Genomic DNA, 14,916 nt, shown 5'->3' with positions numbered 1-14,916 from the left:
TAGTACTTCGCATCTATTTTCTATACATCGGTGGTTCATACTCAAGATCATATGAGAGATGGTACTATCGCAGGTGCACCAGATGTTAAGAACGTTAGCACTAACTCACTTTGTCGCTTCAAATAGCTTGCTGTAATTGTTCACCGGCTAATCTTATTGAAAGTCCTTCCCACATCTCACATCTTAGTGATAACTATTCTACGCCTAGCTTCGGCTTCCCATTGCACATATAATTGATTGGCTTCCGTCCTATACTCTGATATTTTACCAAAACATTTACTATTACGTATAAGTAACCACTGTTCAGTTGGACTCTTAGCACATACTATCTAAGTTGATTAAAGTCAGCCCGCTGTCTCTAAATCTAAAGATCTTACATTCTAAATCACACATCCTATTACTACGAAAGTCCTTAGATGTATAGTTTCGGTGGCTTCTCCTCCTTAGAAAGTAAGCGACAAAGAAGATCTAAACCTGCGGTGAGTGCATAGTGTTCTAAAGGTTAGCAGAAAAGAAATGTAAGTGTGAACACCATATCAACAAGAATACCCGGAGCTTTAGTGGCGCCCGTGGCTTAGGCACTACTTACTTAAGTACGCGTAATCGCGTACCTCAGCAGTCGCGCAAATAATCACACACGCGTCTTAGTCAACTCGCAAGTCGCAAAATGGCATTTTCATATGTGCATTCTCAATATTCCCCTGGAGAAACCCAGAACTTATACAATGCCATTGACTCCGCCACCCCAGAACGTGTGCGTGCGTTGCTGAAGCACTTGAGTACAACCTCTCCCTCCAACTTCACGTATGTTCAAGGCGAGCTGATGCTGCGGCCCGGCGTGTTGAAGAGGGCCCGGTCAGAGGATCAGGATGAGGAAGATGATGTCTCTGAGTCTAACTACTCTGATGAGCAAACTCATGCGCCAACACGTAGACAGCGATTCGAGATCTTCGAGTGGTGCGACAAGGAGTATGATGTCCTGCATAACGAAAAGAAGAGCTGTCAATGGCATGTAGATTAGTACATACTGTACAGAGTAGCTTACATACAAAAGCGCCGATTAACTTGTAATCTGCAGGCGAGCTGGAAGTCGACTACGAGAACGACTTCCGGGCCGACCACGACGAGGATTGCCACGGCACGATAGATACACCCGAGATGCGTGAGAAATATCTGGAAGGTTTTGTGTGGACTTGCTGCAATAATCTAGGGGCCGAGCTTGGGTGCAAGCAGACCAGACACCACCCAAATCGCGCAAAGAGGGCGAGGAGATAAGCATCAGAACGCACATGTACATACGTACCTCATAGTGGCGTTGCTAAAGATACTTAAGATACGCCAATGTCAGTCTAATCAGGGAGATATCACAAAAGGATGATCAGTTCCAAGTGCTTTTCTTCGCTACACAACCTATCACGCCAGGGCATCGATCGCTGTGACAAGAATAAAAGATTATTTATTAATTCCACCTATTCCCAACACCTTGTGCTTCGCGTATGTAGATTATTCTCGGTATCACGCGAATAACTTCCTAATTCATACCAAGAATTCAGTCCTAGGGCGTCGCGCACCGGCTCTAGGTCAACATCCACTGGCGATTGCTTATCCTGATATACCTAGTCGAACCAGGCCCAGACGTTGTTGATGTTAGAGCAGTCGGGCAGAAAGCAGGATCCAGTTGGGTCGTTCAGACCGGGAGCCTCCCAACACTGGTAGTTGTTGGATGTAGCGATACAGAACTGTCGAAGAGCTCGTTGGCTGCCGGGTCGCCTCTGCACAACATTGCAATCCTGGTAGATATTGAGGTCCGTATTATAATCGACCGAGTACCACTGCCAAGTTGACGAACTAGTCGATTTGAACCCAAATCCAGTCGATGCTCTGGCCCATGGGGTACCGTCCTTAGAGGCACAGAAGTTCTTCTGGGCTGCCGCAGGAAGAGCAAGGCCAATGGTGGCGAGAACGAGGGTGTTGAATTGGACCATCTAAGAAGTATCAGAAAAGAACAAAGTGAGATCCTTGGAGAAGAGGTTGTACTTTTGACTGATTCGAACTTTAGAGCGAAGTCAAACGAAAGAACAGGATATTACCGATCTGATAGAGAGGTAGTGGATTCAGTGCCGATAGTGAGCAAGTATGATAGGAAGTGAGTGATGATCTTGAAAGAGGGAAAACGATGTCTTTATATGTGTCACTGGTCATAGTAGAAACCACTAATGAAGAACTTGAGGAATCACCAAATACTACTAAAACGCGATCCGTAGAAATTGCCGATATAGGGCCTGATCAAGAAGCTAGTAGGACCTTACGTGAGCCGCTAGCGAAATCTGCTCAACTGTATAGGATAGCTAATCTTATGCTGTGATCACACCATGATAGAGGGATTGGTTTTGTAAGTATTTTGTATTTGTTAAGAGCCTAGAAAGGGTTGCTAAGTTAGCGACTCTATACACTACGCCCATACTAAACGCTAAAGCAGAGTGTCGATTAGTTTTGACGTTTTTCTTTGGAAAGCAATTGGATTCCTTTCTTAATACTATGCTTTCTCGATCTCAAGACTCTGCTAGTGCTTACCTAAGACAATCTAGGTAACTAGTTAATCCTACGCACCCAAGCTTCTCTATTTCTTGGCTAATACCCACCAAAAAAAAGATCGCTACCTTATGGGAAGTTCCATGATCTACAAAACAATTAAACACCCTTGCTGCCAAGAGATTAGCATTACAACTCCCCACCGTGGCTCTGTTGGACCTCGGAGACAGCATGTCGCGGCGGAACACCAAAAATCTTAAATTAGTAGACATGAATCATGTGGCACAAAATCTTAGCTAAGACGAAGACACCATCGTCTTCTTAGTAGAACCGAGGTGAACAGTCTGCTAAGACTTAGTTCAACGGCAAGCTACGTTTCTCTATAAAGGGCAGATTGTGAATGTAGTTATTAACATATCCTCACTCACCTCCCTTCATTCGTTAAGATACTTTCCTCATTTCAAAAGATTCTAAACTTAGAACGTTTTGATACCAACTTTCAAACATGTTCAGCAAGGTCAGAGCATTGAAAAACAAGTCCGTAACTTGAAATCAGTATTAATAGCTTTCTGTAGGCTTTACTCACTGTTTCTCTTCTCGCTGGTTTGGTGTTTACAACTCCCACTCCAAACAGCGTGGTCGAGAAGCGTGATGTGACGTGTAGAGGAGTTACTTACTCTAACTCTCAGTTGGAGGCCTGCCGTAGAACTCTTTGCTTGTATGACAACAGGCAGGGGCCCGGAGGATACCCTCACTTTTTCAATAATGGAGAGCAGCTGAACTTTGGGTCATATACGGGAGACCTGTATGAATATCCGTTAGTAGGTGGTAGCAGGGCCTACAATGGGGGTAAGTGAAGTTTTTATTCAAATCGTAGAATTGCATCGGCAAATCACCGGTGGCATAAGTACCTTTCTTTCAAGACGTTATATCTAGTGATACCAGCTAACGATTTGTCTCTAGGTGCACCAGGACCAGACCGTTGCGTAGCTGCTTACGATGCAGCTACAGGAAACTGTGACCTCCTTGGTGCCATGACGCATAGAGGCGCTCCTGCTAATAACCGTAATACATTTTATCTCTGCTAAGATAAATTCCGTATATCAGCACAGCGGATTGATAGTACTAAGCAAGATGTATGAATATAGAATGCACCATGAGTATACACATAGCTTGTACCGTATATAATTTACATTTTACTATCCCTCGTTCATATGAACGATCTTGCTTAGATTCTAAGCAGCAAGTTTCCGCTTATAGCGTTCAAACATTCAAGCGTTTTGTCGATGTGACAACTATGTACTCTGGAGTGTATTTAATATTTGTGCAAAGCTAAACAGGGATGTTTAAAAGATTCCAGAGTCTTTTTGCTGAAAATCTGACACAGATTACTCGGTCATTCTGTTGATTTAGTGGCTTGGGACTTTTAGTTAAGGCGCCAACCAAGCGTTCGTAACATTTTAGGCTCACTAGTTAAGATACAGCATATCCATGTACTTCGGGAAAACTTCGGTAATAGTTGTGTCGCGAGAGCACTAACCCCACGCTAGCTGGGGTTTTAGTGCGGCGCAGTAGTCAGCGTACGGCACCTTCCGTCTTACTGTTTTATATATACGCTGTTGGTTTCATTCATCCAACTATTGTGATAAAAGCAGTAGACAGAGCATTGCTACAGACATCTCAACAGATTGAGAAACCTTTCAGGTAAAGTCCAAACATCTCATGAAAGCTTTTTTATACTTAGGTTAAGACCATCTGCAGAGTACGTCAGCTAAGCCATTCAGTATATCGTACAAGAAGTAAACTCCATAATGCGAGGGATTCGTGGTCGTAGAGGTAATGGCCGCGGAGGAATTGTCCGAAATGCACAGCGTCCCTCGCCGACCGTTTTGCAAGTTGCGGATGCTTCCATACCGGCCTCTTTAGCTGCGAATCGCCTTGTAGCACCTGCTGTCTCATCATTTGCTGCTGCTGATTCAGAAGCTGGTGAGGCTGCTTTATGGAATATCTGGAATCAAGTGGTGGAATACGCGTCGAAGATGCCAGCCAATAAGCTTGATAGGGTGGTAGAAGTCCTCGCAGCCGTGGCTGACCTAAAAGAGCCGGCTGAGTTTGAAATATGGGGTGAGCAGGTTACTTGGAAGCAACTCCCATTGCTGGGGCCTGCCATTCGAGAGTGTTGGAACGATGGTATTTAGCCCTACCTTGTATTTTTCGGTTTGAGCACATGCGGCAAAACTCAGATCGCTAAGTTCCATCTAGAGCAACATGCAGAACCATTCAATATGAATGCACTCGCCGCCCGTCTTACAGCTGCTGATCTGGTAGATTTTTCTATCTACGCGATCTGGACGCTGCGTCGGGTATTAGAGGACACAGCACCAGATCAGATTTACAGTAAAAGTGGAGACGAGGGGTGCAAAGCAGCTGCGGCATGGTTTATCTACGCGGGTAAGACTATGCACGCGTTTTGTAAGGAGGGTAAAACATACGATGGTCGTGCTGCAGAACAGGGAAGCGATATTGTTGACAAAAACTGGAATGGTTACAGTGAAGGGAGATGGTGGCTTTGGGTAGAGCGGCTGGAGGAGGTTCAGAAGACTGTGGTGGACGAAGATACGAAGAAAGTTTTACAAAAAGCGATGGAAGCGATTCAAGATGCTAGTAGCGAGTAGATTCCCGACTTCTGGATCAACAGTTGTGCCACCATGTCCAGCACTCATCGTCTCAACTCTGCGTCCTTCTTGGCCAAATTGACCTCAATCCGTACAGGCAATTATAGTTCCTTCTAGATCGCGTTTTTTTTTCGCTAGATATTTGAAGAAATACGATCCCTTTGCTGCCCGGACGATTATGAACAAGAACATCCTTCCTGAGACATTTGCAGCCTTGCCCTTGTAGATATGCTACCAGCTACCTATATATAAATCAGGGAGGCCTACTATAACCTCATTTAACCCTTTAGACCCTTTTAGAATAATTCGAGAGCACGATTAGCTCGAGTGGTTAGACGTTCGTAGAATCAAGCCCGAGAATATAATTGCTAACTAGACTCACACTATAATGATAGATGTATGGGCTGGAACGTCGAGATGATATTTAGAATGACGCACAGGATACCAGCAAAGTGAGTATCAAAGAACACGCAGCTGACGCTATTGATCATATGATCAACAATGAAAAACAACGGAACTCTGATATCCTCCCCACCTACCGAAGCGATGCGCTTGATCTACTTCAGACTCTACATCGGCCTTGCTTGGAGGATTCAATCCCAATATCTGATAAGGCTGAGCGAGGATGATCTTCTGACCTATGTTGTCCCTCAATACATCATGTTCTCAAAGCCTTCCAGAATGCAAGCCATTCTTGCCATTCCTGTCCAAGTAGAGTTGAACGGATATATCGTCCTGTAAACTATGACGAATCAATAGAACATATAGTAGAGTGTGATTGGTCGCGAATGTTACTCAACCCTGCGAGCTTCGCTCGAACACGTTTCTTTGCAGGATCGCCCCACAATGCGCATGAGTGATACGTAGGAGAAAACATATCTTGTGGCAAAAAAAACAAGCCTCACTCTGTCAGAAAGCCCGAATATTGGATAATGAGCCCAATACATGAATATTATGTCACATCGAGCGTTGGCCAATCCTCACGTAGAGACTTTATGACGAAGGTTGCCGTATAGCTAGGCTAGGCTAGGAGAAACGGCAAGGCAAATCCGGCTTTTTGAATTGAGAGGAAACCTTCTGAACTCCGTTTTCGCTGCGCGTATTTGGCACTTTCCTTGCTACGCGTTTACAACATAGCCTACGCACTGTACTTCAGCTTTTGGGTTACACACCCGTCATCAGGTCTGAAGCATTGGAAGCGTTAGAAGTTTTAGTTCATTCCATCAGCTCAATTCAGGGAACAGTGCTTCTTTGTTCATATTTGATATAGAGCCTGCCACGATATGTATGTCTGTCCACTAACGGGATTTCAGCCATGCATCGCTCATGGTCCTCCTGGCACACCATATGAAATTATCGGCTTTGTATTACGCAGAGAAGTAATCTGGTTGGCAAACGTGTACTCTGCGACCAATTACGTGGTGCATCAAGATATTTCCTTAATCAGTATGACTGATAGCACGTACAGAATTCCAAATGCACTGCAAATGATCCAGATTGTAGTGAAGATGGTTCTGGAGCGGGCGTTGGATTTCGTACGCAGATCGGATTATCCATAGGGAGCAAAACAAATACGAAGACCCTACAATAGTATGACAAGACAAAAATACAAAACCCTGACATCATGACCAGAAGAATGGTACCCTAAAATAAACTAAGGTGGGACGCCATGATCAAAGCGAATGGCCGCGGATCAAACTTTGCTGGCCATGGGAGCTACAGCGTTCAACCTTGCAGGTATCCATTTCAAAACGTAGCTAAAACTATCTACAGAAACGCCTTTACAGCGCTCGCAGTACCTTGAAAGTCCTCTAGAACATGCCAATGCCCCACACTTTCCAGTACATGCAGACTTCCCTTATCTCCTAGCCCTTTCAAGTATTTCTCGCACAACTGAGGTGGCGATACCTTGTCTTCAGTCCCTGTGATGATGAGCGTTCTGGGTTGGATCATGGCAAAGTCGAGCGCTTTTGCCTCTGCAAGTGCCGTACATCCCTTCGCGTACCCCTCGGGATCCTGACAAAGTAACGACATGCGCACTGCAGCTACTGCTACTGGATTCGTAGTTTTCGTCTTATCCGAAGTACCAGCGGAGACAACAGCATCGACAACAGCGTGCATGCCCTTACTTCGCACCGTCTCAGCTCGAGCGTGGGCACCCGCACTCCCTGCTTCAGGTAGAGGTGACGGTGGAGGCCCGATTAGAATTAAGTTCGATATCTTGTTTGGATGCATCAGTGCGAACTGAACAGCTGCAAGACATCCCATTGAATGAGCTATGAGCGTTGCATCCGGCGTGATGTTCGCCTTCTCGAATATGCCGTTAACGTCATTGGCAATAGATTCGATGCTCACTTTGCTAAGTGGCGAGGATGGTGAGAGTCCATGGCCTTCTAGGTCAAATAGATGTAGGGAGTGCGTGGTTTCAAGGCCCAGAGACTGGATCAGTGGAGTGTAGAAGTCAGAGGTGCCACCAAGACCATGGATGAAAACAATAGATAGTTTTGATTGTACACCGATACTTTTGTAGTAGAGTGGTTTGTTGTTGATGATTGTCAGCGACGTATTGTCGATGCTTTTAGCCAAGTTACAGGGCTGTATACGGGACAACGTGCTTCCAACCGTGGTGATGGTCGGATTGTTCGAGTTTGGACTTGCAATGCGATTCGTCAGAGTACCCAGACCGCTGACGGATACGGCGACAGTATCACCAGGCCTGAGATAGATTGGTGGCTTCCTTCCGATACCAACGCCTGCAGGCTTTATTGCAGGTCAGTACATTTAATTACTGATTATCATCGAATGCACTTACTGTTCCGGTGGCAAGAACATCGCCCGGCATGAGTGTTTGCCCTTCGGACATGGTCTTGATCAGATGAGGAATGGAAAAGATCAGGTCCTTTGTTGTGGCTTTCTGTCGCAGCTCCCCATTGACGTACGTCTCCAGCTGCAATACCTTATCTAGCTTGGATGCTGGTACTGCAATCGGTCCCTGTCATTCTAAGTCAGGCGTTGCTTGAACACACCTAGTAGCACACATCAACTTACCATGGGGCAGAATGTGTCGGGAGACTTTCCAATATAAAACTGCTTGTGGTCTCTTTGACGCTCACGCGCCGTCACGTCATTGACAATTGTGTAGCCCCATACGTGGTCCATTGCGCTTTCTTCTGATATGCGAAATCCAGCTTTGCCAACGACAACACCGATCTCGCCTTCATAGTCAACTGTCTCCGTGAAGTCCAAATGCGGCAAGATTTCATCGCCATTTCCAATAATGGAAGTGAAACGTTTGGTGAAAATGACAGGGTGGGACGGCGTGTCTACTTTGTCTGAGCTGTCAAAGCCTGAGCTATTGAACTCCTTCGCATGTTCAGCATAGTTTTTGCCAACACACAAGATATCGCGGCCGGTGAAGGGTGGCAAGATCTTGATGGCGGAAGCTAGTAAAGTTTTGCCCGAAGGGATGATGTTAGATTCGCCAATTTCAATCACCTGGTAGATGTTGTCTAGCGGCGTTCCGGACAAGAAGGCCAATGGCTGGATAGATCCATTCGCGAGATCATAATGACCAACGCGGGTGCGCCCTGTATCCAGATCTAGGAAAGACACATAGTTCGTTAGGGACCTGTGCCCATTTGCTGAACCGGTGGAAGGCATGGCTCGGAATGCAAATCTATCGTTTCCTGCTGGTCGATCCTAGGGTTGTGGGTTGGCAACGCAAGCTGCCGTCTAATCACTCAATTAATAAAGCCTGGGACGCGCATTCGCACATGTCACATCTAATACACGCTATCTGGATTTGCGCTCATACGTGGAACAGGTAAAGAGGAGGGGTAGTGGACCCACGGAGGAAGAATCGCGGAGATGGCGGGGATAGCAGAGAGGGTACGTACCTACTGCGGGGCTCCCGCTGCGGACTTGGCGTCGCTCAATGCGCGGCGGACAACTGTGTAAATCACGCGTGCTTTTCTCGTGAGATCTAGGAGGAGCCATTGTCAAGCTAGCATCAAGTGAAAAATTAACGTATGAAGTTGTTCGACATGTAATCCAGGTCAGAAAGTGACGATCGGTCGTGTAGCTTGACATTCAGAGAGCACCTTTTCCACGTCACTTCACATGTCGCATACTGCGCAATTTCATCATGCTTTATGCGCAGATATTTGACACCGTCAATAAGTGAGAACTTTGGCTATCAATCAACTGCTTTGAGCCTTTCCCGGCTGTTGGTGCATATGTTACTAGCACAGAATGGCCATCTCTCCTCATCATGTACAAAGGTCATGCCTGATACTAGGAAATATGTTCCACTCGCAACATGCCGCAGGAAAGGAACAATGATTCCAACTGACTACCGTATGTCGGAGCTGTTAGCAGCAGCAAGAATTACATTGTGGAGTTGTTTTATTTCTGCATTCCCTGTTGCCATACACGATCATATGGCATCCTTCTTTCTGTTCAATGGATTTAGAAACATCAACAATAAACTCCGCTACGAACTCCAATGCTTCTACGATGAGAAAGTGTATGATTCACCAATCCCCTTCATCTATCGCGCCAAACTTCCTCAACCCAACCCATCTCGGCCTCTCCTTCCATCTATTCCCTACATCCTTTGTCCGCGCAACTCTCAGCGGCTTCCCCCATTCCTCCATATTTTTTTCTGAACGAAATCTCTAAAACTGCCATGAGCAATCTTGCCCTCTGAAGTTCTTGATGACTCAAGGACCACCTGGATGTTCATGGACGAATTGCGTGCAATTGTACACTATCTCATCCACAATAATGTACAACTGTTCTTCCTGATCGCTTGCGAATTTTTGAGCAGTCAGAGAAACTTCCGCGGCGGAAAGAAAAGGCAGCTCAGAATCGGGGGTACCGTGAGGGACGAATGGAAGAGGCTGCAGCTCTTGCGGATGCAAAGATGCACTGATGGGAAGCCTTTCAGTACAAAAGGTACGTTCTTCGTCCAATTCCAGATTTGCTCTCGTTTCAACGCTTGATCGATTCGGATTGGACTTCAACTCAGTTGTCTCATCGCGCACGGCTCTCAGCCACCCCATATCGTATGTTGAGTCTCGCTTGCAGGTAAAGAAAGAACGTGGTCGCAATGTCTGGCTGCCAATCGATCCAGCGAAAGGATAATCTCGTACAAGAGGTACACAGCGGGGAAATAAGCGCAATGACCTTGGAGACAAACGGCTGGCCAGTAGGATAGAACTGGTTAAGCGCAGGGTAGGCCGAGATGACGGAAACCGAAGTGTGGTCGTACAGTCTACGGGGAAACCTCATTCTACACTCACGATCCATGTAGAATGTGTCATCTAGGTAGAGAATAATTAATTCCTCAAAACGCCATCCGTCTTAGCCTGCCGTGGGGTTTATCAAGTGCATTTATGTGTGTGGTATATTTTCTTGAGATCATACATTGTAGACTCTGAGCCAGTGTCTCCGAACTCCATAGTCTTATCCTCCATTACCGTGATAGCACTATGGCTCTTGAACGAACCGATTCTGGCACTAGCCATGACAGTAGGCCCTGGCCGTCAGTCGATGTGGCGCCAGAGCCTTATCGAGGGCCTCCTAGAAACATCGAGTCCATCAAGGACCTCAAGTGGGAAGACCACCTCCAACCAAAAATATACGAAATCTAGGGTCCACACCCGGAAACGAAGATAATTTTTCTCGATGTGAATATCCTTGATTCCTCTAGCAGGGAGCCGTTCCGCGGAGACGTTTTGATTGAAGTTTCATAAGCATTGCGAGGCTTCATACGATTAACCGAGAGGTAGAGCTGATAGCTATACAAAAGGGGAGCGATTTACAGCGGTGGGCCAAGTACCAGATGTAGAACAGCTCAGGGCGCAAGTTGGTGTCAGGGTGTTCTATGGAAAAGGCAGAACACTAATGTCAGGTTTGGGAGACGCCCACACCCATCTTACCTGGAATAGTGGTGATCTGGAGCAATTGGGACCCTCGGGAGTGGAGGAACATACACTCCTGACTATGCGGAGTGCGCAATGTTTTCTCGATTCTGGCTACACAATGTGTTTTGGCGCTACGTCTACGAAAGAGAGACTTGATGTTGTCATCTAAGATGCCATAAATGCTGGAGACACACCTGGTCCCAGATATCTTGCTAACGGGAAAGATATGGCGCGACGGGGAGGCAAGCTCGTTGGAGGAATCACAGCTTTTGCAGACGGGCCAGAAGAGATGCGGGAGGTCATCAAACACCATGTCCAGCTCGGAGTTGACAATATCAAATTGAGCATGAGTGGCGAAGAAGCAAGTGAAACCGTACAATCTTTTACCCTTTTGAACTTGGAGCTAACATCTGCCTGAAGATTACGGAGACACGATCGGCCCAGGACTGCTACTTCACCGAAGAGGAGACCCAAGCATGTGTGGATGAGGCCCACAAACATGGAAAACGTCTGTGTTCACACGCTTGTGCCCGTGACTCCGTCATCATGTCGGTCAGACACGGAATCGAAACAATCTACCACGCCTCTTACATCGATGATAGAGGCATGTACATGCTTGAGCAAGCAAAGGCCAAACACATTGTTGCTCCAGCGATCAACTGGCTGGTATGTACGCTGAATGACGCGGAAGCATTTGGCTATCCCAGGGAAGCAGCCGAGAAAGCAGGCTACAAACGCGAACTCGATATTGCTATTGCCGGGCTGCGGGAGATGCATCGCCGGGGTATCGTCGTTTTGCCTGGTGGTGACTACGGGTTTGCATGGACACCGCATGGAACGTATGCACGGGATCTCGAGCACTTTGTGAAGCTCCTGGGCTTCACCGAACATGAAGCCATCATCGCAGCGACGGCTGGGGTTGCAGCTCTATTCATGCAATCAGATGAACTAGGCAAAGTTCAACCGGGCTAATGCTTGTTTCGGCGAGTGCCTCGAATCTTTCAGCGCACTCCTGTACCTACAGCAGCATGGTACGCATGGAAGCTGCCGATGCCTCCAAGATACCATCTGAATGGAGAAAACTCGTCCTTGGTGAATAGTTCGGTGTGTGTATATGCAGTATCTTCTCTGCACTATGCGCAACTCTGGATGCTGATAGACGGCATTGTTGGGAGTCGACTACGGAACGTCTCAAGGCGTGGTTGTGAAGAATCAAAATCAACTGATACGAACAACCTTGCAGAATATTGAGATGTGCTCTATGATATGTAGGTAATGCAGCTAATCTCGATTGTGACAGATACTTGTCATGCCAACTGCGTTGTTCATTGAGTATTCTTTGGTCCACTCTGCTTATTAGAGAAGAGGGGGTATTCAGAGAGGTTCGAACAATTGAAGAGACTTCGTTGGCGATCTCATACAGGCGAAACTTTAGAAGGAGGTATGACATTTGTGATGGGCGGTTGAAGGTAATGGGCAGAATGTATTCATCGGCGATCAAGTCCGAGTCGTTTAGATCGGAAGGCATTTGAACACCTTCAGATGCAGTTGATGGGTCTGGTCCCAAACGACCCAAGGACATGGCTTGAATCATATATAGCATCATGATGCCAGCCCAGCAGCGGCGCCTCTCTTCACATCTGATAACATCAAGGCCGAACTCGCTTGGGTCGATGTGACAACCCAAGGAAAGGGCAATATGGTAGGCCATGCCGAGCAACGTCCAGGTTTGGCCATGGCTGTGATTGATACTGTAGATGAGAATGATCAGCGCCTGAAGCGTGGTTATATTCTACTGCCACAGGTAGTTATCTGCCTTCAAGCATTTGAAGGCTGCGCTACGATAACGTTCGGAGAGCTCGGCAATTTAGTCAGTGACAAGCTCCTTCCGTGAGAGATCATTGAGAAGCCCACTCGACGGACCCAAAGCCACGACAGATGTCCGGATAATGGCATTTAGAAGGGCTATCCATGATAGAGACATTGATTCCGGAGCCCTTTCGAAGACTTCATACTGCTTGTTGAAGGTGGGATCATGCAGAATATGGAACAACCGCGGTACCAAAGTCAATCTATGATTGCAGTGCTCGTGACACATTACGGCTTACAGAAGCAAATGAACTAGAAAATATATCTTTCAATCGGCTACAGTGATGTCGAGGTGGGAGATCATCAAGTAGTTGGTCTATCTCGATCTTTCTTTTGCCAAGAGGATATGGCCCAGCGCTCAAATCTACTGACCGGCGTAGAGCCTGGTGAGGATCGTAGGGAGAGTTCTCTCTGTCTTCTGAGGCTGCAGATGGTATGAAACGCACATGATCAGTCTCTTTCGTCAAGAGCATGCCCTTTGCTCTCCCTAAAGGCAGAATCGTATCTGCAGAAGACGAATGCGCATTTGCATCTTGCGCTTGTATGAGCGCTTCTAGGTTGGCTACACGTGCAGCCAGGTCTTCGTTCGATCGGATGGTTGCTGCCGTTGTTGGTGTCGACTGCTCAGACACTGGCGATGGCGGTGCGTTACGAAAGATGGGCATTGAAATGTGATGGGACTGGACATAGTGACAGTCTGATGCAAGCTGCCTGCGCACGCACGTTTCGCAGGGCGGAGGGCCCCGCAGTCGACTGCAGCGAATCTTTCGAATGCGACATAGCTCACAACTAATAGGGGAACGCTTCTGGCGTCGCTGAACGGACATGACTGTTTGATGAATGGATGGGCCATGGGTCCGCGGGACGCGGAGTTAGTAAGGTAAAGTACAGTTTCGAGGTTGAGCGGAGAAAGCGGAGAAAGCGGAGAACACACCAAAGCGAGCTGTCACCTTTTGGTCTTTCCACTCATTCAGATTTATCCGCTGTTGCTTTACGTCATCGACTGGCGTGTGACATGTGTTTCTCTGATTTCATCATCACATTGCACGCCGGTAGTGGCTAAGACCAAAGGCTTGGTGATCTAGTCTCCTTTTTTGGCTATCGATCATGTCCTTTTAACCAAAATACACAATTCGCCAGATGCGCAGCAAGATTGTTCTTCTTTTCTAACACAGTCCAGGTAGGTGCGTCCGTCTCAGTACACTTCATAATCTCTCCTTTCCTTTGCCAGTGAATGGTTGTTGCATGGCATCAGCATCATACCCAAAATTTGAGACACTCCATGTTGCCCTGGCTTGACCCTGGCGCTCTACCCCTTCTATGTTGTCTTCAGTGGGCAAGGGTCTATGCTGACCATCGTACCCAGAATCAGTGCGGCATCTTTTGGTAGATGGACCGGGCTCCCCGTCTCCAACCATTGATGAAAATGACTCGATATTATTTGTCCGCTGACTTGTTTGAGGAAATTCAATGTAAACGCCGGAACCCCTAGTGGCGTTTGATTTGTTGTATGAGGGCGTAGTATGAGGTATGGCGTCCTCCGACGAATGCGAAGAATCTGAATTTCTTCTAGGCAAACTTGTTTCATCATCATCTTGTTGACTTCCAAAGTTTGCCTGTCGATATATCTCATTCATCTCATTTGCAGCTTTCCTCTTGAGTAAATAGTCTCGTTGCTGGTTCATGACGTCAACAGGCGAGTACTGCTCTTCTTGTTCCAATTGTGCCAGCTGCATTTGGTGCCTGATCAGCTGCTGTTGCAGAGCTTGCTGTTGTAGGAACCTTTGTTGAAGCTGTCGCCGTTTCATCGAAGCATATTGTTCCGTCGTCTGGTTTATTAGCCTTGAATTGACAAAAGGATTATGCTGTCCTGGCTGCTGGTTCATCTGCCGGTAGGGTGGTGGGGGGCAGCT

General features: G+C 46.9%; 8 protein-coding genes across 8 annotated transcripts; 4 read left to right on the top strand and 4 right to left on the bottom strand.

Moving 5' to 3' along the window:
- Positions 1-667: 667 nt before the first annotated feature.
- COCVIDRAFT_113839 (hypothetical protein) lies at positions 668-1,275 on the top strand (the record flags this gene model as incomplete). Its single annotated transcript, XM_014695591.1, has 2 exons — positions 668-1,012; positions 1,084-1,275. The coding sequence occupies 2 exons, from the start codon at positions 668-670 to the stop codon at positions 1,273-1,275; spliced, it is 537 nt and encodes a 178-aa protein (XP_014551077.1).
- Positions 1,276-1,616: 341 nt separating this feature from the next.
- COCVIDRAFT_42562 (hypothetical protein) lies at positions 1,617-1,985 on the bottom strand (the record flags this gene model as incomplete). The annotated part of the gene is made up of 1 exon (XM_014695590.1): positions 1,617-1,985. The coding sequence occupies one exon, from the start codon at positions 1,983-1,985 to the stop codon at positions 1,617-1,619; it is 369 nt and encodes a 122-aa protein (XP_014551076.1).
- Positions 1,986-3,037: 1,052 nt separating this feature from the next.
- Positions 3,038-3,620, top strand: COCVIDRAFT_20614 (hypothetical protein; the record flags this gene model as incomplete). Its single annotated transcript, XM_014695575.1, has 3 exons — positions 3,038-3,049; positions 3,108-3,381; positions 3,496-3,620. 3 exons carry the CDS (start codon positions 3,038-3,040, stop codon positions 3,618-3,620), a joined length of 411 nt encoding a protein of 136 aa, XP_014551061.1.
- A 723-nt stretch (positions 3,621-4,343) lies between these two features.
- Positions 4,344-5,207, top strand: COCVIDRAFT_31326 (hypothetical protein; the record flags this gene model as incomplete). Its single annotated transcript, XM_014695589.1, has 2 exons — positions 4,344-4,722; positions 4,795-5,207. The coding sequence occupies 2 exons, from the start codon at positions 4,344-4,346 to the stop codon at positions 5,205-5,207; spliced, it is 792 nt and encodes a 263-aa protein (XP_014551075.1).
- Positions 5,208-6,974: 1,767 nt separating this feature from the next.
- Positions 6,975-8,867, bottom strand: COCVIDRAFT_20612 (hypothetical protein; the record flags this gene model as incomplete). The annotated part of the gene is made up of 3 exons (XM_014695574.1): positions 6,975-7,967; positions 8,020-8,199; positions 8,256-8,867. 3 exons carry the CDS (start codon positions 8,865-8,867, stop codon positions 6,975-6,977), a joined length of 1,785 nt encoding a protein of 594 aa, XP_014551060.1.
- Positions 8,868-9,928: 1,061 nt separating this feature from the next.
- Positions 9,929-10,270, bottom strand: COCVIDRAFT_20611 (hypothetical protein; the record flags this gene model as incomplete). Its single annotated transcript, XM_014695573.1, has 1 exon — positions 9,929-10,270. One exon carries the CDS (start codon positions 10,268-10,270, stop codon positions 9,929-9,931), a length of 342 nt encoding a protein of 113 aa, XP_014551059.1.
- Positions 10,271-10,699: 429 nt separating this feature from the next.
- On the top strand, positions 10,700-12,106 carry COCVIDRAFT_42558 (hypothetical protein; the record flags this gene model as incomplete). Its single annotated transcript, XM_014695588.1, has 5 exons — positions 10,700-10,821; positions 10,921-10,954; positions 11,025-11,256; positions 11,305-11,507; positions 11,564-12,106. 5 exons carry the CDS (start codon positions 10,700-10,702, stop codon positions 12,104-12,106), a joined length of 1,134 nt encoding a protein of 377 aa, XP_014551074.1.
- Positions 12,107-13,001: 895 nt separating this feature from the next.
- COCVIDRAFT_31323 (hypothetical protein) lies at positions 13,002-13,668 on the bottom strand (the record flags this gene model as incomplete). The annotated part of the gene is made up of 2 exons (XM_014695587.1): positions 13,002-13,206; positions 13,376-13,668. The coding sequence occupies 2 exons, from the start codon at positions 13,666-13,668 to the stop codon at positions 13,002-13,004; spliced, it is 498 nt and encodes a 165-aa protein (XP_014551073.1).
- Positions 13,669-14,916: the final 1,248 nt, after the last annotated feature.

Source organism: Bipolaris victoriae (assembly GCF_000527765.1).
Source record: "Bipolaris victoriae FI3 unplaced genomic scaffold scaffold_154, whole genome shotgun sequence".
Classification (NCBI taxonomy): domain Eukaryota; kingdom Fungi; phylum Ascomycota; class Dothideomycetes; order Pleosporales; family Pleosporaceae; genus Bipolaris; species Bipolaris victoriae.
The sequence above is the reverse complement of the archived record's forward strand: the minus strand, read 5'-3'. Positions and strand labels throughout refer to the sequence as shown.